The sequence below is a fragment of the Meleagris gallopavo genome, chromosome 3, assembly GCF_000146605.3.
Source record: "Meleagris gallopavo isolate NT-WF06-2002-E0010 breed Aviagen turkey brand Nicholas breeding stock chromosome 3, Turkey_5.1, whole genome shotgun sequence".
Classification (NCBI taxonomy): Eukaryota; Metazoa; Chordata; class Aves; order Galliformes; family Phasianidae; genus Meleagris; species Meleagris gallopavo.
Window position 1 is genome coordinate 57174220 of NC_015013.2, and position 24848 is coordinate 57199067.

At 38.3% G+C, this 24848-nt stretch overlaps 1 protein-coding gene across 1 annotated transcript in view; it reads right to left on the minus strand.

Annotated features, from left to right (window-relative positions):
- Positions 1 to 333: 333 nt before the first annotated feature.
- NSMAF (neutral sphingomyelinase activation associated factor) overlaps positions 334 to 24848 on the minus strand; it is a 41636-nt gene continuing 17121 nt past the window's right edge. Inside the window, exons 8-32 of the mRNA XM_010708984.3 lie at positions 23599 to 23670; positions 23181 to 23228; positions 23032 to 23084; positions 22408 to 22537; positions 21380 to 21451; positions 20433 to 20541; positions 19085 to 19261; positions 18124 to 18203; positions 16816 to 16906; positions 16660 to 16723; positions 16491 to 16542; positions 14647 to 14767; positions 14252 to 14383; positions 12545 to 12587; positions 12011 to 12168; positions 10645 to 10753; positions 9771 to 9829; positions 9065 to 9132; positions 6014 to 6081; positions 5654 to 5777; positions 5045 to 5128; positions 3847 to 3997; positions 3306 to 3408; positions 2602 to 2711; positions 334 to 1744 (exon numbers count right to left, since the gene is read on the minus strand). Of these exons, the coding sequence (XP_010707286.1) occupies positions 1650 to 1744; positions 2602 to 2711; positions 3306 to 3408; positions 3847 to 3997; positions 5045 to 5128; positions 5654 to 5777; positions 6014 to 6081; positions 9065 to 9132; positions 9771 to 9829; positions 10645 to 10753; positions 12011 to 12168; positions 12545 to 12587; positions 14252 to 14383; positions 14647 to 14767; positions 16491 to 16542; positions 16660 to 16723; positions 16816 to 16906; positions 18124 to 18203; positions 19085 to 19261; positions 20433 to 20541; positions 21380 to 21451; positions 22408 to 22537; positions 23032 to 23084; positions 23181 to 23228; positions 23599 to 23670 (2373 nt within the window). The 3' untranslated portion in view covers positions 334 to 1649. The remainder of the gene's footprint in view (positions 1745 to 2601; positions 2712 to 3305; positions 3409 to 3846; positions 3998 to 5044; positions 5129 to 5653; positions 5778 to 6013; positions 6082 to 9064; positions 9133 to 9770; positions 9830 to 10644; positions 10754 to 12010; positions 12169 to 12544; positions 12588 to 14251; positions 14384 to 14646; positions 14768 to 16490; positions 16543 to 16659; positions 16724 to 16815; positions 16907 to 18123; positions 18204 to 19084; positions 19262 to 20432; positions 20542 to 21379; positions 21452 to 22407; positions 22538 to 23031; positions 23085 to 23180; positions 23229 to 23598; positions 23671 to 24848) is intronic.

The window sequence follows — 24848 nt, forward strand, 5'->3', positions numbered from 1 at the left end:
TGTGCTTCTTCAAGCATGCAGAGTGAACTCTAAGCTGCCCAACTGCAAATTAGCAGGAACAGAGTAGAAGAGCATACTAACTTGTGAAACAAGTTACAAAACAAGTTTGAAACTCCTGCAAGAGCTGGGTGCAGAAACCCAGTGAGCCAGGGAAGAGAGAGTGGAGTGGAGGAAGTAAACAAGCAAAGACAGGCACAACTGAAGCAAAGCTTTTACCAGGCTCTATGATTCAGTTGTGACCTTGCTCAATGCTTTGTAGAATTTGGGTTTCTCTTCCTTTTTGGTTATATGTAGCTGTATTGAGGAAATAAATAAAATGAAAAAACAGCAAGCAACATTTTAAGGCAAGGTTAAGCAAATCTGGTAACAGAAGGTACAGTATATGGCTTATCAGTTACATACTGAAGGCGCATGTAGCAAAAGCTTCATGTAGCTGAAGCAAGCTTAACATGTTGTTGTAATAAAAAAGGAGGAACTTAATCATGAAACAACTGTAATAATAATTATATAATGTCAAGGAAACAGCTGCTCCCTGAAATCTTTGAAATCCAGGCAGTATGGCTAGAAACAGACTCAAAGGAGTGATGGAATATAAATTCTAGGAATGTGTCCTGGACACATTGACAAGGCAGTTTAACATCACCAATAAAGAATACCATTAAAAAACACGCTTCTTGGGTTGGACTGAGGGACCAGAACCACAGGTGGCTGTTACTGTAATATGCCCCTAAGGGCTAGTATTTGAAGTCTTTAACCTCACAGTAGCCCCTTGCAGGGAAGAGTATTCTTAAGTTCTACAGGGAAAAATAAGCCCAGTACAGCACCACTTTTTACCCCTGGGTTACAGTAACAAGGGCTTACATAAACTCACAAGTTATATCTGTACTTGAGAATCTTTGGGCTGAAACTTGAATGTTGTATTAGAGTTGAAGGAAGCTGCGAACCCCAAATAAAACAAGGTGAGGAAGACAAAAATAGTAACAGAACAGATACAAGGTATGAAAAGTAAGATATTACAGTATTAGGGGAAGACTGGTATATGTATAATATGTCAATATCAAACTTCTCCACAGTAAGGGCTCATGATTATCCTTGGCTCCCCTTCAGACTAATGCATTAAGGTTGTGGTTTTCAGCCTTATATGCTCTCTGACTTTTCTCTGCCTTCGCAGGTAACCACAGTTGGAGACTACATAGTAGACCCCTGTTCAGACCAACTTACTGCCTAAGCTGTAAGTGTTCGAAGCATATTTACCATCATATGCATCTTTGCTAGGAAGGGAGATGTACACACATTGTCATGTTGCAAGTATCTTAAATCTCTTAAAGAATGCAACTGCTGCTGCTTTAGAAATGGTTCAGACAACACACTACAACACTAACTACAAGTTAGGAGCTCTTCAGTTACAGAAAAATAGGTCTTTAATGTCATCTCGGATTATTAGACAAAGCATTTTTGGTAATTTATGAAAACCCAATGCATACATTATGGAAGTTGAGAGCTCTCAGTGAAGTCACCAGAAAGTTGTGGTTGAACAAAGCTGCTTTTCTGGTTGAACTTCAGCAGCCATCATTGCACACAATTAAATTCCTTTAAAAGGTTTGGTTTAAAATGAAAGAGTTCATTTAAACAGCTGGAGGGAAAGGCACTTAGTATTGCAGTTTCCAGAATATAATTTGTTTGTCTTCCCCTCCAGTAATAACACTGTTGCATTGTTCATTCATCCACATGGAGGTTACAGCACCTGGAGGAAGAGAAATAAGTGAAATCAAAACAGACATAAGTAGAAGTCAAGAGAATGGAACATATTTAAGTCAGTTTAGGATCATCAATCAGTATCTTGCATTACAGTGACAGTATGTCCAATACAGTAAGAGCCACCTTGTATCCTGTTAACCCTAGTGATCTCTTGGTACACTGCCTCAGCCACTTTGGGAAGAAGAGGTGAACTATAAGTTGACATGTAGAATATAGAAGTTGACATGTAGAATATAGAAGTTGACATGTAGAATATAGATCACAGTAGCAAAAGGATTCACTAGGAAAGGGGGACAGGGTTGTCTAGAAAGTTTTTCACTTTGCCCTTAGGGCTTTTTGTATTATAAGTATGTAGCATCTTAAAATGTATGCCTAGCATCTTGCTTTTAAAGATTCTCCTGGCTACAGCCTGATCTCTGTATAGCTCAAATTCCAGAGCTTAAGTTAACATTAGGGAAGTTTGAAATAACTATTCATGAAAGCAGTCGTAAAAGCCAACTAAGTAAAACTAAGTTATTCCTCCCTTCTTGCAGTTTGGTTGCTAGCATACTGAAGACAAGGCAGGTACATGTAAGATGTCTACGTCTAACAATTAACTTTGCATTAGAAAATTCTAATGCATCTGCCTCTGTTCAGTTTTGTAATAACACGAAGTATAAACAGCATTACTCTTCCAAGGAGGTTCAGGTGTTACCTGGGACAGAAGAAAAAGGTACGTGTAATATCACGAGTCACTGAGTGGAAACAAATGATTCTCAGAATTTGTCAATACTAACACAGACAGAAACTTCCATTAATTGGAAACTTCCAGGCAATTTGAGAACAAGAATAGTTCAGGCATACCTGCATGTCCTTTGATTCGTTCAGTGACTTTTCCACTAAGGAGGTCCCAAGTCAGTAATTCACCAGATTGACTTCCTGACAAGACAGTATTTCCATCCCACCTGAAGCACCTGCAAAGTAACTGTTCATTAGTACACTTAAAACTTTTATATACAAGCTGAGCAATTTCAGATTAAGAACAAATTGGAAAGGCTACTGCCAGTTTCCTACTTCAGTCTTCATCTGTTTACACAACACAGCATTGTATACATTTTAGTTGGTGAAATAAAAATGGAAGTATTAACTGACTGCTCTTTAAGTTTCAAAAGCCAATCTCTTCTTAGCTTACACAAAAAGGAGCTTTGGAAATAAAGGTTATTGACAAGTGATGCAAGTAAGAGAACTGGTTGCTTGCTAGAAACATCAGTTCTGGAAGAGCTGGTTGGTGCTACATCTAAGCAGCTCTTTTTAAACACCATCTTTAACTTGTATATAAAAAACAGCATTACTTCCTTAAATAGTTGTTTCTTTTATCCCTGTTTGAAAAGCTTGACTGTAAAGCACACAAAAGCCTTTGCACTTAAGTGCAAATTAAGTATGTTGTTAAATTCAGTACCTTCACTGTTATTACACTTTTCTTATTGCTATGGCCAGCCATGGAGCATCTACATTTAACTAAGCTGGCCATGCAGCTTTGTAATCCATATGTATGTTCTCAAGATTACCTTTGTGGCTCATCAGCAGTCACAGAAGATATAAGCATTCCAGTCTGTACATCTATTACTTTAAAACAACAGTCTTCTCCCGCACTGAGTAGATGTCTGCCGTCTACACAAGAGAGCAAACCATGACAACAACAAACAAACGGAGCATGTTTAGATATGCAATCCCAGTTATCACTGCAGTATGGCATGTTGGCTGTGATAGGCCTGGCCTACTTATTTAGAGAAAATGTATGCTTGCAGATGATGTGAAGTACAATGATAAACACTGGTCTACAGTCTAGACTACTGGTCTACAGGTTGTTATGACCTTGCATCAATTAAATTTTTTTATTTTATAGCAGAGAAGCATGTCATAGAATCAGAGTGACTGAATTGGAAGGGACCTTTAAAGATCATCTAGTCTCAACTACCCTGCCGCAGGCAAGGATACCTTCTGGTAGATCTCACCATTCCCCTTAGACTAGTAATTTCAATAACAGACTGTATTACACGTAATCAGGAAACTCCCAGTCTTATATGTTAAAACTGAAATCCAACATACCGGGACTAAAAGCAGCATCGAACACAGTACCAGAATGACAAGGCAACTGGTGTAACACTGTTGCTGTGGTAACATCCCAAACACTAATGGTACCCTCTTTGGTTCCAGATGCTAGTATAGTGTTTGAAGCAGTAAGGTCGATCATATTTACCTAGGAAGTTAAACATCCCATGATTTTCCTGTTCTTCAATGTAAGCTGTCTCAAAACAAGTTTTAAATATACACAAAAAAGTCTGTCATCCATTACGATGCCATTTTATTGTCAATGGCTTTTGAATTTAATTTTGCAACATCCTTAAGTACAGTTATTACCAAGAAAATGTAAAAGGCAGCTCCTTTTAAAATATCTGAAGAAAAAGATATTTTAAAGTACTTTGTAGAATAGGAAACACAAAGTGACATTTCCTACTACTTTTAGTACCCATATTCTCAACCTAAATGCAAAACTTTACCCTTGAGGTTAATATCATCCTTTATCAGAAAGAACCAATGGCTAGAAGTTTCTTTTAAAAATACCCTTGGACACCATTCTTAGCTGTTACAGGAGTGACATTAGATGCAGTAAGAAAAAATGCATGGTTACATGTGATTGACTGCACAGAATGTGATTTTATAATTTACAGTGAAATTCAGCAATGTGTTTTGTAGTACGGTAAAAAACAGCAATAACTCCATTCTTTTTATTTGCTTGCCTTTGGAAGAGTTTCATTAAGAGGAAGCAATAACAATGAAAATACTGAAAAAAAATCCTCGAGTTTTCAAAAAGCAAAAGCAAAAAAGGAAACTAACAAAAACCAACTCCCTCTCTGCTGTCCACCTCCCTCAACCTTGAACTTTGTGCAAACAAGCTGACCAAAGCAAATAAGAATAAACGAACAAGTAAACAAAATAAAAACCACAAAGCAGAACTCTTCTTACTGTTGCTTTCCTCCTTAAGAGTAGACTTGTCAACAAAGGAAGCAAGGGATGCTGGAGAGCAGCACGCACATCTCAGGCAAAGTTATGCCACCAAAAGCCAATGAAACAAAGCAACCCACCACCCCAGAAACATCCAAACCCCAAAAGAGAAAAAACACACAGCAAAACAAAACGTCACCCCAGACAATCCTCCTACTTTAGTTGTTTGTTAAAATGAGAGTCAAGATCATGTGATATAATCTCAAATCCTGAAGTATTGCATCTCTGTCAGCATACTTACACTAACATCATGCTCTAACTCTGCAAGCAATTCGAAACAGTTTCTTTTATTGCTCGATGTCTCTCCGGGTACGCATTTCCACACCTATAACACAGACATTAAAGTTTGCTCAAAGAAGCATTAGTAAAATTGGATGAGTTTCTCCATTGCTTAACGCTCACATTACAAGTGCTGCTTGTGTAACTGCAGGCCTCATCTGTGTGGCACAACAGCAACTGGCACCTTAAACTGTTTACGTTAAGTAGAGCAACACCTTAAACATGACTGTGCTGATTCCAAGTAGGTTACCAAAGTGCTGTATATCACACCACTGAATGGGTACTTACCACAGGAAGGCTTTGGGAAATTCTTTCCTATCTCTAGCTTCCAAATTATTTTTATTAAAGTAACACTTCAGCTTTGAAACACAGTTGAGGTAAAGTTAACAAAAGATAAACTACTTGCACTTATTCTATTATACTATTTATAGTGGCTTACAAATAATATATAAAATTATTCATGTATTTATTATTAGAATATAAAAGATTCACCTACTCCAATGCATGTCTCTGGCCAAATATTAACTGCTAGCAATAAATAGTTACTGAAATATTATAAATGTCTACAAACCTTTACAGTGGAATCCCAAGATGCAGAATATAAACACCCATCTTGCCAACAAATCTTACTGACAGCATCATCGTGTCCCATTAAGATGTCCTGCCGTCTTCCAAACGCAATTGAATAAAAATATCTAACAAGAAGAGATCATAAAAGTGTTATACCTTCAGGTAACATAAACAGTTTTCTCTGAATTGATGAAAATAACTTTTTTTTCTACAGTTTTTAACAGGAACCAGACTGAAAAAAAACAAATGTAGAAGTACAGATACTGCATTTTATCAGTGATCTTCTGTATCTATAGCCATAACCATAACTACCAAGGTACTCAATGTAATTCAGCAGAGTCAACAGGAAGCAAATACTCACATATTATTGTCCCATGAAGAACTTATAACAGTGCTATCTCCTGGTAAGATGATACAAGATGACAAAGCCTGTAGAAGAAAAGGAAAAATAAAGCAGTGTTCTATTTCTGACCCTCAAAGAGAAATACATTAACATGGTTCTGGAGAACAAGGAGCATAGTAATCTTTTCTGTGTGCAGCAGTCTGGGGTTGCATGAATGTTAATTAAGAAAAACCTTATGAAAAACTCCAATAAATACAAAGTCAACTCCAAAGTTTGGAAACACAAAACACGTGCACAGCTGATGGATCTCCTTTTTTCAATTACTTCATGTATGTTGCATGTGATTCCACACTCAAGAGAAACTGAGCCAGCTTTTCATTTGTCAAGCTATGTCAATTCTATATGAAAACAGAAATCAGAAAAGACAGGTTTTCTTTCATGTTTTTTTTTTTTTTCCTCCCCCTCCATGACAGCAACTTATTTGCTGTGCTCTTTCAAGCAATGGATGTAGCTATGTAATTTCTATTATTCACAGCAACAACAACAAAAAAACAAACTAAACATTCTTTACAGACATCTTCTCAGTTACATCACTGGATGCAGAAGGAAAAAAACAACAGTGCCATGCTTCATCAGAAAAATGAACAGTAATCTGTTCTTAAAAACAGCAGGCAGCTGGAATGCAAAGAGATTATTGCTTCTGGCCTTGCTGCAACACATCAACACTGAAACTACGAGGGGGGCAGGAGAGAGTGAAGAGGAAGAGAAGTGTACACAAACTCCTCACTAGAGACTAACTTGGACTAGGATTCAGTGAAAGGCTCCCTTTTTACAGCGTCAAGAGAAGCATACCATGGCAGGCACCAGTGTCTTGATCTTACAGCTTCTTTGGGGATCACAAAATCATAGAATCTGTATAGAATGGAAAAGACCTATAAGATCATCTAGTCCAACTGTCTTCTCACTACCACTGCTACTACATCTCACTGCTCCTCGTCCAGACGCCTCTTGAACACTTCCAGGGACGGCAACTCCACCACCTCCCTGGGCAGCCATTCCAGTGTCTGACCACTCTCTGAGAGAAAAAGTTTTTCCTCCTATCTAACCTAAACCTCCTCTGATACAACTTGAGGCCATTTCCCCGGGTCCTGTTCGTTGGCTGCGAGAAGAGGCCAAACCTTTCTTCACCCTAACCTCCCTTCAGGAAGTTGTAGAGTGCAGTGAGGTCTCCCCTGAGCCTCCTCTTCTCCAGACTAAACAATCCCAGCTCCCTCAGCTGCTCCTCATAAGACTTGTGCTCCAGACCCCCCCACCAGTTTCGTTGCCCTTCTCTGGACACGCTCCAGGGCCTCAACATCTTTCCTGTAGTGAGGGGCCCAAAACTGAACACAATACTCGAGGTGCAGCCTCACCAGTGCTGTGTACAGGAGGATGATCACCTCCCTGCTCCTGCTGGCCACACTATTTCTAATGCAGACCAGGATGCTGTTGGCCCTCTTGGCCACCTGGGCACACTGTCGGCTCATGTTCAGCCGAGCATCAACTGCACCCCCAGGTCCCTTTCCTCTTCACAATCATCCAGCCACTCATCCTCAAGTCTATAACGCTGCCTGGGGTTGTTGCGGCCAAAGTGCAGGACCTGACAGTTGGCCTTATTGAACCTCACCCCATTCACCTCAGCCCAGCGATCCAGCTTATTTAGATCCCTCTGTAGGGCCTCCCTACCCTCAGGCAGATCAGCACCACCTCCCAGCTTGCTGTCATCTGCAAACTTACTGAGGGTGCACTCAATCCCCTCATCTAGGTCGTCAATAAATACATTAAACAAGATGGGCCCCAGTACCGACCCCTGGGGGACACTACTTATAATGGGTCGCCAGCTGGACTTAACTCCATTAACCACTACCCGCTGGGCACGGCCCTCTAGCCAGTTCCTTATCCAAAGAAGGGTATATCTGTCCAGACCACGGGCAGCCAGTTTCCCCAGCAGAAGCCTGGGAGAGACCGTGTCAAAGGCTTTGCTGAAGTCTAGGTAGACTATATCAACAGCCCTTCCCTCATCTACCAGACTGGTCAACCAGAAGGAGATGAGGTTGGTCAAGCATGACCTGCTCTTCATGAACCCGTGCTGGTTGGGCCTGATCCCCTGGACACCACGCACAATGCCATGCGATCTCACCCGAGATGATTTGCTCCATTACTTTCCCCGGTATTGAGGTCAGGCTAACAGGCCTATAGTTCCCCGGATCCTCCTTACGTCCCTTCCTGAAGATGGGAGTCAATCAGCAAGCCTCCAATCCTCTGGGACCTCTCCAGTTAACCAGAAGCGCTGATAGATGGTCAAGAGGGGCTCAGCAATCAACCCCGCGAGCAAATGTGATGTGCTAAAGTATACTATGGCTTCTATCTGGGCAACATATCTGCCTTCCCTTCCCTCTCCCCTAGAGAGGAGGGTTAATGCATCCTAGTATCTTGTCTCAGTAAATGACTCAGAAAATGACTCAGCTCAGGCCCCAGTGCTCAAGCACAAAAAATAAAACACAGAATCCCTTTCAAAGTTCTGTTTGAGAAGCACGTTGTTCAGAGGTTGCTGAGATCATCGCTCATGAAACAAAGACTGCTAAAATTCACGCAGCTAAGATTCCACTCCCTGTCCTTTCCATTCTTCAGCTGATTGACTGACAGACTCCAAACACTTTGAGTATGATTTGAACATGGGTATAATTCAAGCTTTGTTTCCGGTCTTCAACAGCAATTCAAAGTTGTTTGGTAAGACCTGTCTGCTCATGCCAGCGTATCTTAGTCTACCACAAGACCTTCTCTGTATAGCAGAAAACTCAGAACAGTATTAACACAGATGAGAACCATTTAATACTCCCTTGCTGCGTTCAAAGAATGTGCTCTCTCTCCCCGGAGGCCTGAAAAGCAATCTCAATTCACTCTGCTAAATTATCCACATGTCATATAACTGGGGAGAAGAAAGAACACACTGAAGTACATCAAGAGACATTTCTGTGAGTAGCTTTCAAAAGATTCCTAATGATGCTTTTGTTTTTGACAGCAACTTACCATGTTTGAAAAGGACACACTTCTTTGGAGTGTTTTTGATTCTTTGGAAAACATCTTCAAAGTTGAGTCTAAGTATAAAGAACAATACCACATATAAAATGACTGGTTTATATTACAGAAGATACAAAATTTTTATCTGTTTGAAGATTCATATATTTAATTATAAAAATCAGGTATGGTTTTTTTCAGTCTTTGAATTAATAATCTAAGGGGATAAATTAACACTTTTGCAAGCCTAGATGTGGACAACATTGAAATCTGAGGACATCTAAAACTTAAAAAATATAAAATAAAAAAATCATACTTCAGCTATTAATTACAGAAAATATCTTTTTGAACTTCATTAATTTCCATAACAGGTGTCTTGGAAACATAAAAAACCAAAAGTAAACAGAAGTACTGACATATTGTTTGAGAACTTCAGTATTTGTAAGAAGCAATAGGGCAGAAAGTGAAAATGAAAATCTTGCATTTGGCAGAACACTGGGGCCATGTTCCTTTAAAAACCCGTACAAATGATTCTGGAAGAAATACCCTTTAACACTGGCTTAATTTTGCTCCCAGTGAAGGTATTCTAGGGATTTAATCTTCTTCACATTTGAAAGTTGCATGCTCTTTTGTTCGCAAAACATCACTTGGTGTTACAACTCGTTATTGAAGCATTTGCACTGCAGGTTTGAGGAAATAACTCTGCAATAATACTCACCTTGGGATGTGGTGAAAACAGAAGACCCATTGCAGGTGACTGCTATTCCAGTAATTGCCCTGTTTAATACAAGTAGACTCATCAATGATTTCATAAGTTTTATAACTTACCCACAATACTGCAAATTAAATACTGCTAAAATCTGTTATTTGATTTCTATTTAAAAAGTTAAGATATTCAATGAGATTAAAAATACTGCAGTGATGAGCAACATGCCCACATATTCAAATATACCTTGCTATCATCAGTACAGGCTCCCTATATTGTTCTGCAAGAACTTCAAACTCACTGGAAAGGACATGCCCATGTGAAAAGATTAATGGTTTCCCATTCAATCTTCCCAACGTGGGATTAGCTGGGCTTTGTCAAAGTTCACCTGAAATGGGGCTGCTTGGTGCACGGCTCCCTAGGAACCCATCAGAACACAAGTGTGGTACCTGGATTACCTTACTGCCCATGGCTGGAGACTTTACAAACTCCTGATATGGAGGCAGCTCTGGGTTGTGCAGTAGCTGAACTTTTAATTGGCTTAAACTTTCAAATTAAATGTTATGAACAAATAAGTGGAAATGCTTATTTAACTGCTGCTATCACAGTTTTGGCAAATGGGTATTAACGTCTGCTTCTAAAATGTGAATGAATTTGCTTTAGATCTGTCTAAGGAATAAAATTAAGCTAATTACTACCTTTTCTAGATTGTTTTTTAATCTATGATGAATTACCAAACAAACAAAACCAACCCAGCCATCTCAAAAAAGAAAAAAAAGAGAAAAATTACCATAAGCCCTAATCCATCGTTCAAACAGACTCACAGATGCTCCTATCCCTAGTTAAATGGAACAACTGTGACTGAAGAGTGAAGAGCAGTACCTACTCTTTGTGAATTTTATATTGTTCATCTTGTCTTAGTTTAGAAATATTGTTCCAAGCAAGCGTAATGCTTTCTTCTGTCAAATCTTCAAATGATTCTTCATTTGGAGATACTGCAATAAAATGCCCCAATAGAGTTTTACTACAGACGGAAATCAGAATGATAAACTTCAAGAAGTAGGTGAAGGTACAAACATGAATACAAAAGTAGAGAAATCATGCAGAGCTCCAGGAATACAAATTTTTGGTTACTGTAGATACTGAAATGTCAAGAGTTTCCCAAATGGAAAAGTGCCATCAAAGTCACCTACCTATTATTCTACTACATTTGATTAAGAATGTCATAAGTTTATTTTCTGCAACGTCTCAGAAGTTAAGGGAAAAAGAAGTGGAAATACACTAAATATAAATTAGATAACAAATAATTAGATAAATTAATCTAATAATAATTAGATAAATAAAGGCCAAATCTGACAGGAATTATGGAGCCTACTACCAGAGCCATTTAACATGCATGGCCATTATTACAGACATATACAACTGGTATAGTTACAGATTACCATGTAAGTAGTAACCATGTTTGCTTCTCTATGTAAAAATGAAAGCCATCAAAAGGTCAGCGAATCAAGGACAATCGACCAAGAGACTGAATGTCTCCCCATTCAACAGATAGCCTGGAGATTCAGTCCAGCTTACAGTAGACCACTATTCATATAATGAGGACCACAGAACCTGAATTTCAGAAAAATGGGCAAAGTTTCACATCGTAAAGAGACATGTACTCCCATTACATATCCTTTTCTTGGAGTTATTCCACCTAACTTTTTTTTTTTTCTAATATATACTGTAGGGACAAAGTAATTTCTCTACAGTTTCGCTCAAGTAACAGTAGAGGGGAAAAAGACCCCAGTCTCACTTGTTCATATCCAGATGCTCAAATTAAATTCTCAGTTCAAGCTTATTGCCATAAGGACAGTTCTGTTCAAGAACAGAACGAATCTCTACATTATTTAGAGTCTCTACAGAGACAGTCAAAGAAGCTGCTGTCATATCAGTTTGATTCTGAAGTGTCACAAAAGGCCAGGGAACACAGCCCTCCTACATTTTCAAAGGCAGAGACCGAACAGTCCCTGAGGAGACAACTGGACCATAAAGCAAAGTGCAGGATCACAGCTACGGGATGTGTGTATTTTCAGATTTGAAACTGATCTTGCCAGTTTTTCCTTTAATAGATAAGCTCATGGATTTATTTTGACTCTGCTTAAAGGGCAAGTGGCCAGAGTTCTATAATGAGATCCTGTGGGAAAAGATAGAGAACACCTCAAAATTACAAATCAGTTACATCATCAATTTATTTGTTATACACTTACCTGGAGATTCACTTATGGAAACACTGTGACTAGATGTTCTAGAGGAGCTTTTTGGCATTATCCGTTGAGGATGAGGAGTTGTAAACAACTGTTTTGGTGTCTGCCCAAACTCCAAGATTTGCGTCAGCAAAGCTACTTTTTCATTGGGGTCCATAATGCTTCAGAGAAGCAACACAGTTAGTTAGGGCAAGTTCTTTGTTTCTGTCCTGGAAGCACAAGGCTGCACGTACAGTTACTATGGTCATCACAGAAATGATTTACCACAGATACAACAGGCATTCATATGACAGGTTCACAATTACTTCCTTTATGTACAATGACAACATGAACTTCAGTTAAAAATAACAGTAATAATAATAACAGAAAAAATATCAGATATATCAACATGAAGGAGTTCAAGTAACAATCTTTGAACATCTATTAAAACTGACAGCCTGGTATCAGTTCACCAGCTATTTTTACAGCCACCATAGAATGTGAAGAGATGACGATAAATTTAGCTGTTTTTACAAAAACATTCAAATTCTTAATTACCTGTTTAAATCCACTCCTCCTTCATAAGTTAATGGATGAAACACTGGAAAAAGAAATATATGTACAATATAAAAATACAATGTTTATCCTGGGCTTGAATCTAGGAGACTCGGAGGCAGTTTCCAAAGCCAGCTCCTTCATAAAGGAAGGACAGCTTATTTAATCTTTGTGAAGGAGAACGTCCTCCCACCTCCCCAAAAATGCATAGCTATGTAACTAGATCTTCGGTTATTTTACAGACAGATAACAAAATATTGCAAGAAAGATCATAAAAGTCTATCTATGCTCCAGCTCATTCGATATAATGGTAGTGGGCTGCAAACTTTGCGAATTACATTGGGAGCTCGGTATATGAACACTCTGTCTCTTGATATCAAGTCATTTGTAGACATGGTCCTTTCTGTCCCTCTTATCTACTCAAGAGGGTCTTGCAGTTCATTACATTAATAAAAAAATCACACTGCATCTAGAGAAGCATGTTTTGCTTTATATTTGCATAGTAACATACAGATAACGTAACATAAATACCACTTCTCTTCATTCAGAGTCTCTGGCATGTTTTACCTTACATTTATGATACCTAATCATATGGTAATTGGACCCTGCAAGCTCAAAATACTAATCATGATTCAAAGGTACCTGAGGAAGCATATTCATATCTATGTATTTTCACATCACGTCAGCTCTCTCTGGAAGTAGAAAGCAATGACTACCAAAATTAAGATTGCTTATGCGTTCTTTCCCAGTAACTGTAACTGTAAGAAAAAACAAAACCTGCCTGTCTCTAATTTTCTCTTGCTTAAGATCAGGGTTTCTGGAATAACCAAATTATCTTCGTCCTATATTACGCATCTGCTAATCTTCCTTTACCAAGAAGATGTTTCCTTATCAGATAGTACAACAGTTAGGCTAAATATCACACTATTAAACAGATTAATCATTGATATTACTATGATGCCTAGAGAATTTCCGCACACTAACATAACAAATACTGAGCAACAGCTTCTTTTCTAAGAATTTACAATAGCTACCTACAAGATCAAAACAATATATCAAACATTTAAACTTTACTTACATGGAATAAGAAGCGTACGTACTACAGAAGGACAAAACTGGTTACCCACGTACTTTTTCCTCCATTCATGCTCCTAAACAGCTGTAGCCCATTACCTTCTTCTTTTCCATCTCAATTCACTTAAGTGAGGGGGAGGAAGGGGATGGGGGAGATTTCTGAATTGAAATTCTCACACTACAGTCACAGCACAGGGAACATTAAATACCTGTTTGTGTGGCTGCTCCTACAAACTCCTGTTCCTAACTGAGACACACTACTTGAATACTACATTGCTGTACTGCATTGTAAGTAAATAACAGCAACACTGCAGAATCATCTTAGCTACCATTTTAGAATCATGGAATTGCTCAGGTTGGAAAAGACCTTAAAGATCATCAAGTCCAACCATAACCTAACCATATTGCCTTAACTCTAACAACCCTTTACTAAATCATGCGCCTGAGCAAAGATTTTACATCTTCAAAGATGAAGGCAATAGATTTTACAAGTAAGGCACTACTTTGGGTAAGGAAAACCTGTATTTCCTTTAAGGATCAAGTATGTAAAGCATAGCGGTAAGAGTTCAAAGGCATCATCACAGACAGCTGTTATCTACCTTGTTTTGTGCTACTTCAAGTGAAATGCGTACGTACCATTGCAAGCTGTAACAGCTTTACTTCCTTTTTGTTTGCAGCCAAATACAAGGTCAATCCACTCATGAAGATGCTCTGAAACGTACTGACTTTCTAAAGCCTCCTGGCTCTTCTGAAGAAAGTCATCAGGACCTGGCAAGAGACAGGTTAATTAAAGATTTCCCTCTTTGTATCATTACCCCTCCCCATTCTTACAGAAAGAACCAAACCAGAAGACCTATACTAAACTCAAAATTGCCATCAAAATTAAACACAACTACTGAATGTATCAATGCTTAAGAGCAAAAATTACTTCAGGAGATAACTAGGAGAGCTTTTGAGAGAAAAATGATCCCATGATATAATGGTGATAATCCTGAATTCATTCATAATGTAAGAAGCTGGACTACTACTACCTGATGCCCAGGGGGGAAGCTCTACATCTTCAACAGTCTTTCCACCCTGTCTTTTTCCCAAATCCAATTTCAAGCTGTTTACTAGAAAGTTAGAATCGTTTTCATAAAATTCTGGAATCAACTGGTAGAAAAGAAAAAAAATAAGAGAGGAAAAAGTTCTGAGGTTAGCTTAGCTTCAGTCATTTTAACTAGAAGACATTCAGTAAAAACAAAGCTATTCAGGTTCACACATTAAGCCCTAAAGTTCGATAACAATTCCTCCAAGCTTTCCTCTTTGTCAGAAGAGCAGCACTAGAGACTAACTTGCATTACAATTTCAACTTCCAACTATTAGACATCCTGTCCACCACCAAGGCAATTACCCAAACTAAATTCAGGGGCTTACATATTTTTAATATAGTACACGTAGCACGTGAATTCATAATAACAAGAGTATCTTCAGATCTCTAACTGTATAGCTGCCTTCTTATTTTTAAGACATCAGGTAAGATTCATGACAAAAATCCAGAATATAACTAGAATGACGGAAGTTTGAGAATTTAGATCAGTTACTTAAAGACCAACAAAGCTAACCATTCTTAATTCTTCCATTATATATTTTTAAAAATTAATTATCATTAATCACTTTGATAAAAAAAACATTTAACATCACCCACTAGTTGGCAGTTAATCATTCAACATATTCTACGAGTTATTGCTTCTATAAAGCTCAAAAAAACAAGTTAAAATGTCTATTGTTTAACATCCCAAATATACTGCTACCATAGAATAACTCGGGTCCAAAGAGACTTGAAGCCCATCTAGTTCCGAGTCCCCCCACTGTGACAGCAGTGCTGCCAGCCACTAGATCACATCACCCAAGGCCCCATCCAACCTGGCCATGAACACCTACAGGGATGGGGCATTCACAAGTTCTCTGGGCAATCTATTTCAGTGCCTCACCATCCTCTGAGTAATTAATTTCCTCATGATATCCACATCTTCCCTGTTCTAGTTTAAAACCATTCTGCCTTGTCCTACTGCTATCAGACTGTGCAAAAACTCAGCCTCCCTCCTTATTATATGCTCCCTTTAAATAATGGAAGGCCGCAATGAGGTCTCCTCCAAACTGAGCTTCCTCAACCTTTTTTCAAAAGAGGGGTGCTCCAGCCTTCCAAATATCTTCACAGCTCTCCTCTGGACCTGCATCTGTCTTGTACTGGGGGCCCCAGGCCTGGACACAGCACCCCAAATAGGGCCTCACAAGTGCATAGCAGAGGAAGACAGTTACCTCCCTTACCCTGTTAACCATCTCTCTACTGATGCAGCCCAGGATACGGTTGGCCTTCCGAGCTGCAAGCACATACTGCTGATCCATCCTCAAGTCCTTCTCCACAGAGCTGCTCTCAACACTCTGCACAGATATCTGGGATTACCCTGACCCAAGCACAACACCCTGCACTTGGTATCCTGGAATCTCACGAGGTTCCCTCAGACCCACTTCCCAAGCTTATCCATGTCCCTTTAGATGACATCCCTTCCTTCTCTTATATCACCTGCACCATCCTGCTTAACCTTATAACGCAGCCAAATCCTAGAGAGACTCCAGTAGATGAATCCAATACCTACAATTGCACATTTCCCCCTTATTCCTGTAACATTCATAATGACATTTCTGTCAATGAAAAGATAGAAAGGCATAAGAGGAATCACACAATTACAGAGAAAAAACTTCAAAACACGGAAGGATACATAAAATGCCATCAATAGCTGAGATAAAATATAAATGAATTAAGATCAACAGGAGACATCTAAGAAAAGTTCTGCACAAGTGCTTAGACTCAAGTTATTTTCTGGCCATTTACCTCTTTGAAATCTGTTGCGCCATCCAAACAGTTTTTCCAGGTTTCTGCAACACTAGACAACATATCAATTACACATTTTAAAATGTTTTCTAACATTTTCTAATGCTTTGCACTCCCTTGATACCCATTTTAAAATGACAACTTACATATAGACAAAATGTAAACAAACCTGTTGAACATTCTGTCAGCATGATCAAACTTTCCATTCTGCAGACAGAGCATGTATTCTGGAGCTAGAGAGAAATAAAAAGTCATCATCTTTCTTCAAACCTTGCCTGCTTCTGAGGCAAATGTCTGAACAGAGAACACATAAAAGCGATCTTACCAACTCTAACAAGATAAAACAAAACATAACCCGGGGATGAATAGTGGCTCCCATACATAAACTTAGGTTCTGGCATTTCCTCATAACGTGTCTACAACATAAGGAAGAGAGATCTGTTTAGTATCAGTGCTCCTGCTTTCTTTCACAATTTTACTCACTGTCTCTGTAGATTTATTTAAAAAAGGGAGAGATGAAAGCCACCCATTACATTTCTTTTTCCCAAAAACAAAACATGTTTTAAGCACTAATAAGCATGCAGATTTAATCAGGTCAGTAAATCTTATAACTCATCATCCAGAATTATCAGGTCTTCAGCTTTTTTTTATGCTTTCCACACGGTAAGGCAGTGACATAACTTCAAAGTAGCATGAACACAGTCTTCCCTTTGTCTTTCAAGTGCAGTTTTCCAAGGTTACGGAAGAACACATTGATTGAACTCAACCTGGCACATTTCTTCACAATTTAACATTTTACAGGTTATCCCTAAAACCTACTGTACTCTAAATAAGAAGCCTATAAGTGCAGTAAGTATAAGATGGCTAGCAGTTTGAGGAAACAGCCTAATCTTAGGAAGAAATCTTTATTTACTGTTACTGAAAATGTAATAGTGATCATATTTGTACTCTCCAGAATCTTAAGAACTGTAAATGATTTGGGAATAGCTACCTTACCATGGCAGAAGATTATTTTATACGAGGAATTGAAAGCAAATAAATTGAGGACCTTCTAACTGTCTATTTAACTGCTTATAAAAAAGAATGTCTACTTATTTTGAGAAATGGAAGAAATTTATTCACTATTATCTGCATGTGGAATCTTCATGATACTCCAATCTCCATGAATCTGTATTTCCTCCCTTTGAAGCACTCTCCTCAAACTCTGCACTTTTTCTAAAACGGAAATACTTTGCATTGCTACTACTTTGCCATATTTTACATTACACTTTTTTTAATCTTTTGCTCTTAAAGTTTTGTATTTCCAGTTATTAACTGCCAAGTCATATAACTACTATAAAAAACAACCAACCAACCACGCAGAACATTTAAAGGTACAACACACACGAATGGTACTAAGAGAGATAAACTAGACTCGAATAATTTGAGATTTTTCACTTGTAAAATCAGTGCTGATTAATATTAAACTGAAAACAATTGTGATGAAGTTTTATAGGCAAGTTTGTTTCTGATAAGGTTAACAGATTGTTTACAGATCTGTGTACTTCCCAAAGGTTGCTTGACAAAGCTTCTTTTATTGCCTACATGCACTAGGCCAAAAATGTAGTATAGATAAAGTTCAAGACAGACATACCAATAATCTCTCCAGTCTCTCTTTATTCAGGGCACCAATCGGTTTACTAAGGTCACGGAATGTTTCAGGTTTTGTCAGATCTGAAAAAACAGACCATGAATCGTTTCTGCTAGAAAGGAATACGTTCTGATCAATACTAAAAACTGAAAAACACCCTGACAATAGAAAAACAACAAAATCCACAGAAGCATCCAAATTCTTTTCTCTTCTCCCCAACCGCAAGAGAATAAAAATCTTACTGTAAGCACATACTTGTATCCTTACTTCCCAGTAGACTTAAATCTCTTGCTTAAGAACTAGAAGTCATACATCATTGACAGCTATTGCAACTAACATCACCTGACACACAAGATGCATGCTGCCAGTTGCTAATCAGTACTGTCTTCTTTCTACATACTACAGTTAAAAACCACCAAACAATCAGACTACAGTATCTGAGTAGATGCTTCCCCTACTCCTCTGGTTTTAGAGGAACGCAATCCTCTAAAGAACAAGCTTCCAACATACATTAAAAAAAGGCCCTTAAACAAGAAGCCTATTTAGACACAAGCCTTGTTAGCTTCTTTTTAACATGCAATATTAAAATCCTGCCCAAGAATGCCTAGGTCTTATTCAGTTCAATGCATCCAAATCATTCCATGGAAGGCCATTATAGTGGTTCTTATGCATTTCTTAGAATCACAGGCAGTCTTGGAATGTTCAATACTAGTAATTTTCAAAGTGACCGAACAGGTGCAAAGCACTCTGAAAAGGGAAATTTTTCATAGAAAAAGTGAAACAATTGAAGCATTTTTTCCACCAAACTCCAGAGTAAGAGTAAGTGCACATGAAAACACGTAAGGTCAATAACACCAGGTGCATCCTGATAGACTTGGAACATCATGCAGGGTAACACATTCCTAATGCCTCCCCCCAAGCTGCCAAGCATGATACACTAACATGTTGTCTCGTATACACATACCTAATTCTGCACTAGAGTAGTCTGCTATGATCCAGGGAAATACAGGATACTGGGAGAGATCATTGCAGCTCCTATCAGCCAGATTGTTGAGATGAAGCAGATACTGGTAGTTTGATATATGCCCTCGCTGCCACTGCAACATGTAACTCTCAGCTGTATGCTCCGTAATATGATTTTCTAAAATAAAATCAAACATTAAGGGTTTTGAGGTTTGCAGTTCCACTCATAGAATTTCACAGAGATTAGCATTATTCAAGGTACCATAAAGTTATTATTGGCACAGAAGCTTAAAATCAAGAGTTAGAATTAAGTGGTGATTTTACGTTTCAATAGCTGCTGTATTTACTACATTTTGTAAGACCTGTTCAGATAGGTCTGGAAAAGTATTAGAACTGAATATGGAAACAATAGATGGGAAAGAATCTGACTGTTAATGGAGTTAATTTTCTCAGTACATATGCTAGTATTTTGGAATGTTTCTATTCATGATCTGCAAAAGATACGTTCATTTCCTAGGAAGTAATGAATAAAGGACTTAATAGAAATAAGAATGTAACTGTTTCAAAAGGGTAGGTTTCATCATCCATTGCTGGGCCTCAGGAGAGTTCAGATATTTATGTGTGCATTTAAAATCCATTTGTTTACAAGAGTTTTCTCCTGTATAGAACACTACCCCTAAAAGGACCGGCTGTTCAGCCTGGAAAAGAGACTGGCCCAAGCAGACCTAAAAGTGGCCTCTCAGTATCTAAAGGCAGGCTGTAAGAAAGAAGGGGACAGACTCTTAAGTAGGGTCCTGTTGTGACAGGACAAAGGGAAATAGTTACAAACTAAAATTTAGACTGAATATAAGGAAGGTGGTTTTTACAATAAGGTTAGGGAGGCAGTAGAACAGGCTGCCCAGAGATGTGGTGAATGCTCTGTCCCTAGAGATGTTCCCTTGATCTAGCTGCAGATGACCCTGTTCACTGCTGGGGAAGACTTACTGGGGCAGGAGAAGAATCCACCCATACAAAACAATTCAGTAGAATTGATCTTATATGCTCATATACTCTTTCTTTTTTAAGATAGTTAGGGTTTTTTTTTTTTTTTCTTTTGAAGGTACATATTAAGTTGCAGATGAAAATAATCAGTTTCACTTTAATAATGTTATCTCAACTTCCATACTCAGCTCTTCAAATACAAACAAAATATGCAACTTTTCAACATCCATTTTGAACTTTGCTTTCTTCTATTAAAAATTCTTATGGCTAATACTTCTTTTAATTCTTCCCACAAATCAAGATAGAAAAATCCAAATTTCCCCTTGCAAAGAACTACAAACTACATTAATAAATTAAATGCTGCAAACCTATGTATGTTGCAATAAGGTAATAGAGCTCATCTCGATCTTGACAATTGTAGAATTTCAAATAGATGTCAGAACATATATCATTTTCTGTGCAAAATACTTCGAGTCCCTTAGAAATTAAAGAGAGAGAAAAAGTAAATTGAAAGCAGTTACTAACAAGCTATAACATTCATGCTTTCACAGAATAGTCCAGTTACTAATGTCTAAAACTCAGTGCTGGTCATAGTTTTGCATACATACAAGTCCAACATTTTCATCTTTCCTAATTCCAACCATAAAAATATTCAGTTTATACCCAATCAAGTAAAAAGATTAACAGCTGTTCACAGACAGTCTCTACCTAGCTTGTTTAAGGGCAGGTAATGTTTTGTTGTTGTTGTTGTTGTTTGTTTGCTTTTTAGTTTAAGTGTGTTTTGAGAGAAAAGTTTTGTTCAAGTCTGAAATTTCAGTGTAAACACTGGAAGCACAGAACTGAGGTACTGAGGAAGCACACACTGCAGCACTGTCATCATCCCTCAATCACATACAGCAGGGTTCATCACTACACGTTAGTTTCAATCTACACTGATGATCAGACTCCCTCCATGAATCAACCCAGGGAGAAAGCGCAGCAAGAGGAGGCAATTCATTCTATTCTAAGGTAGGTGTTTGAGATAAATAGAATGAATTGCTTCCTGGAAGTACTCCCTTCTCTCCTCCCCTACACCAACTGCTTGTGAAGGAAGTTTTTCATCCTTGACAGAATTCACTTTTTCTGTTTTCATTTTTTTGACAACACAGGGAACAAAAACACTTCAAAACTAGGAAGTGTTGAGTGCTGTTCATTATATAACCCATAGTTTTTAAAATTATTTCTGCCTAACAATGCATACAATTTCAACTGGTCCATTAAAGAAACTATATACACAGTATATTGTTTAAAAAAAAAAAAAAGTATTTGAGCTTACCAGTGGCATTAGACCATGTCTTCTTTTATAGATGCGGCGTACATTCTGCAGTGTTATTTGTACTACTGGTTTCTGTAGGGGGAATGGGGCAGAAGGATGGAAAAGAAAAGATGGAGATGTGTGTTCTTCTACCTTAACCTTTCCACTTAACCTGAAGTTTCTCTGAACTAGAGACACAACCTATATCCTTCCACATCACATTAGCAGCCCAACAGTGGCTTTAAGCAGCTACTTCAAAAATAAGTTAATCTTTGCTGTAGCTTCTTGTCTGAGTAGAAAAGCAGGTTAAGACTAAATAACAATGTGTCATCACCCAAATTTATTGCCAGTAAGAATAATCAAGCAAAAGATGAGCAGAACATACAGAACTAAATTAAAAATAAGGAAGCCATCAGGTTAGTGGATATAACATTTGCTGAGGGTGCCATCTGATGGACAGAAATTGAATGGCATTCTGGCATAATAAGCCATCATAATAAGCTAAAAGCAGTTTTTACTTGTCAGGACATGTTTTTCGTATCTTAGAGGCCTGATAGGACTATAGGACAACTGTTGCTATTTCTGTGACAAAGTTCCAAAGCAGCTGTATGACTGTGATACGCATTCAGTTTTCCATTAGGGAAAGAAACGTTCAGATTTATAGAAAACCTAGCTACAAACTTCCTAGCTAATACAAAGTGAACGAAAACTCTCACCAGGCAGGAGCAGCACCACAGAGTAAGATTAGAAACTTATCCTAAATTATAAGCTACAGAAAGTTATTTTTAAAAAAACATTAACAGAGAACAAGCAAAGGATATTTCGTGCTTTGTCAATTTTAAGAAAGCCCAGAATAAAACCTCAGAGTACTGTATATAACAAAGCAGCATAAATTACAGGAAAACTAAGAACCTTTTATCAGAAATGAAAACAGTCTTCTTGGAGATGTGCCCCACATGCATTTAAGAGGAATAATACAAAAAATGGAAACTGTCCATAGAGGAGCAGTGTGCTCACACCATATGCAAGACCATCTATGAGGCACTTACAGGATATCCATTTAGAGGCTGGAAGTACAAGTTAGCATCAGTAACACACACATGCCCTGGATTAGTCACCAGTGGTGTCACCATTTCTGCTTTACATTCCATACGCAGCGTTTCAGAAATGCTTTGAAATCTACAAGTGAAGAAAGGGAGTAAGTTTACCTCTGGTTCTTACATATGCAGAGCTATCCTTAAATACTTCAGGTTAGTTTATAACTTTGGCACATCTGAACAGGGATGCCTTAGGCATGAAGAAGGTTCTTTGTTGAGAACTCTAACTGGCAGTCCAGAAAGGAAAATCGTATGTTCTGCTTCGTTCTCAGAACAGTAACCCATTACTACTTAAATTATCTTATACAGTGCTTTATTTGGCATTTACTAATACCTAACTTGGAACAAATTCATGGATAAACAGAAGAGTCTGAAGAGGAAAAAAATGAAAAAAGTAACATGTACACCTTTACAGAATGTCCTATTCTCCATACTAAATTTTTCAGAATGTTAAAAAGATAAATCTGCAATTTAGACAACTTGTGCTGCCCAAAGAAGCACCTACTATGTAATGGAGCCATAGACTAAATAACCAATAGGTAAAAAACATTTTCCCATAAGTTATTAGAAAGATACCTGTTTTTATCAAATGAAGTTCTAGCCAAACGGGATTGCAGTATAGCAGTTATCTAATATGAAAGAAAAAAAACCAACATGGTTTATGATTGAAATGCAATTAGAATTCCATTAGAAACAGTAATATTCTGAAATAATCAGACACTTACCATGGCAGCTTGATCTCCCATCTTATCTAGACAAGAAGCCCTGTAGAGCTAAAGGAAAGTGAACTAAGTGAAATACCACTGATGTCTCACACAGTTTGAAAGTCTACAGCAATTAGGAGGGCATTAGCATTCTTGTTGACTAAAAGACTACTAGAAGAGCTATTATTATTTCTCTTTAAAGTTGAACACATTCACTCATGTTTATTGTCAAGTAATTTGTCTATATGTGATTATCTTGCATAGTAAAAAGCTAATGAGAGTAGCATACAACTGACTTTAGAACTAGAAGGTATATTCAACTGCAGCATTTTCAAAACTAGATACTCTAAGAATTTCACTTTTAGAAATACCTAAAGGAAGCTTCCCATTAAATATCAAAAAAGATGCTGTGGAAAAGTGAGTAATGATAACCACATACCTGATGCAGAGTTTGCACAACATCTCCTAGTTTCCCAGCTACATCCAGTTGGAATAGGTGTTCTGTTTTACCCTAAAATCAAAAGCATATTTACTACAAAAAAAGTTTAAAATACAGTATGATGAAAAAAAAAATTAATTAAAATTAAACCTTGTCAAAGTATGTTTCCATAGGTCGCAGTATACGCTTGAAAGACCTATGTAAAACCTGTTGTGTTTTTTATCTTTATAAATCTAACTTCCCTGTGGTAACTTCCTTGTGCAGTCCTTGGAATTCTTAATACAATACAACATAACAATTTTAAAGCACTCCATTTAAAGTAGCACCAACACCTCGAAGTCTAGAAATAATACATGCTCCAACTAGTTTAGCATCACATACACAAGCAAATCATGAAATCATAGGAAGGCTTACATTGGAAGGGACTTTAAAGAACACCTAGTTCCAGCCTCCTTGCCACTAGCAAGCAGCTCTCTGAAGTGTAATTTCAAAATATTTCTGGTTTTGACTTAAGTCTGTTAAATGTGTGTATGGATCAGCTGTAGTGGTGGTCAGGACCCCTTGAAAATCCCTGAGCTAGTATAAAACTGCACTGACAATTCTGTGAGGTTATTTCTTAAGTTAGACTCCTGAACAGTGATCAGGTCCACTAAGGTCCAGAAGTCCACGGAACTGATGGGGTGCATCCACGTGTGCTGAGGGAGCTGGCGGAGGTCATTGCCGAGGTCATTGCCGAACCGCTCTCCATCATTTTTGAGAGGTCTTGGATAACAGGGGAGGTCCCTGAAGACTGGAGGATAGCCAATGTCACTCCGGTCTTCAAAAAGGGCAAGAAGGAAGATCCGGGTAATTATAGGCCTGTCAGCCTCACCTCTGACCCTGGAAAGGTGATGGAACAGCTTGTGCTGGATACCATCTCCAGACAACTGGGAGAAAAGGAGGTTATCAGGAGTAGTCAGCATGGGTTCACCAAGGGGAGGTCGTGCTTGACCAACCTGGTGGCCTTCTATGATGCTGTCACATGCTGGGTGGATGGGGGAAGAGCGGTAGATGTAGTCTACCTTGATTTTAGAAAGGCATTTGATACTGTCTCCCACGACATCCTTATAACAAAGCTGAGGAAGTGTGGGATAGACGAGTGGACAGTGAGGTGGGTTGAGAACTGGCTGACTGGCAGAGCGCAGAGGGTCGTCGTTGATGGTGCAGAGTCTGGCTGGAGACCTGTAACCAGTGGTGTCCCCCAGGGGTCT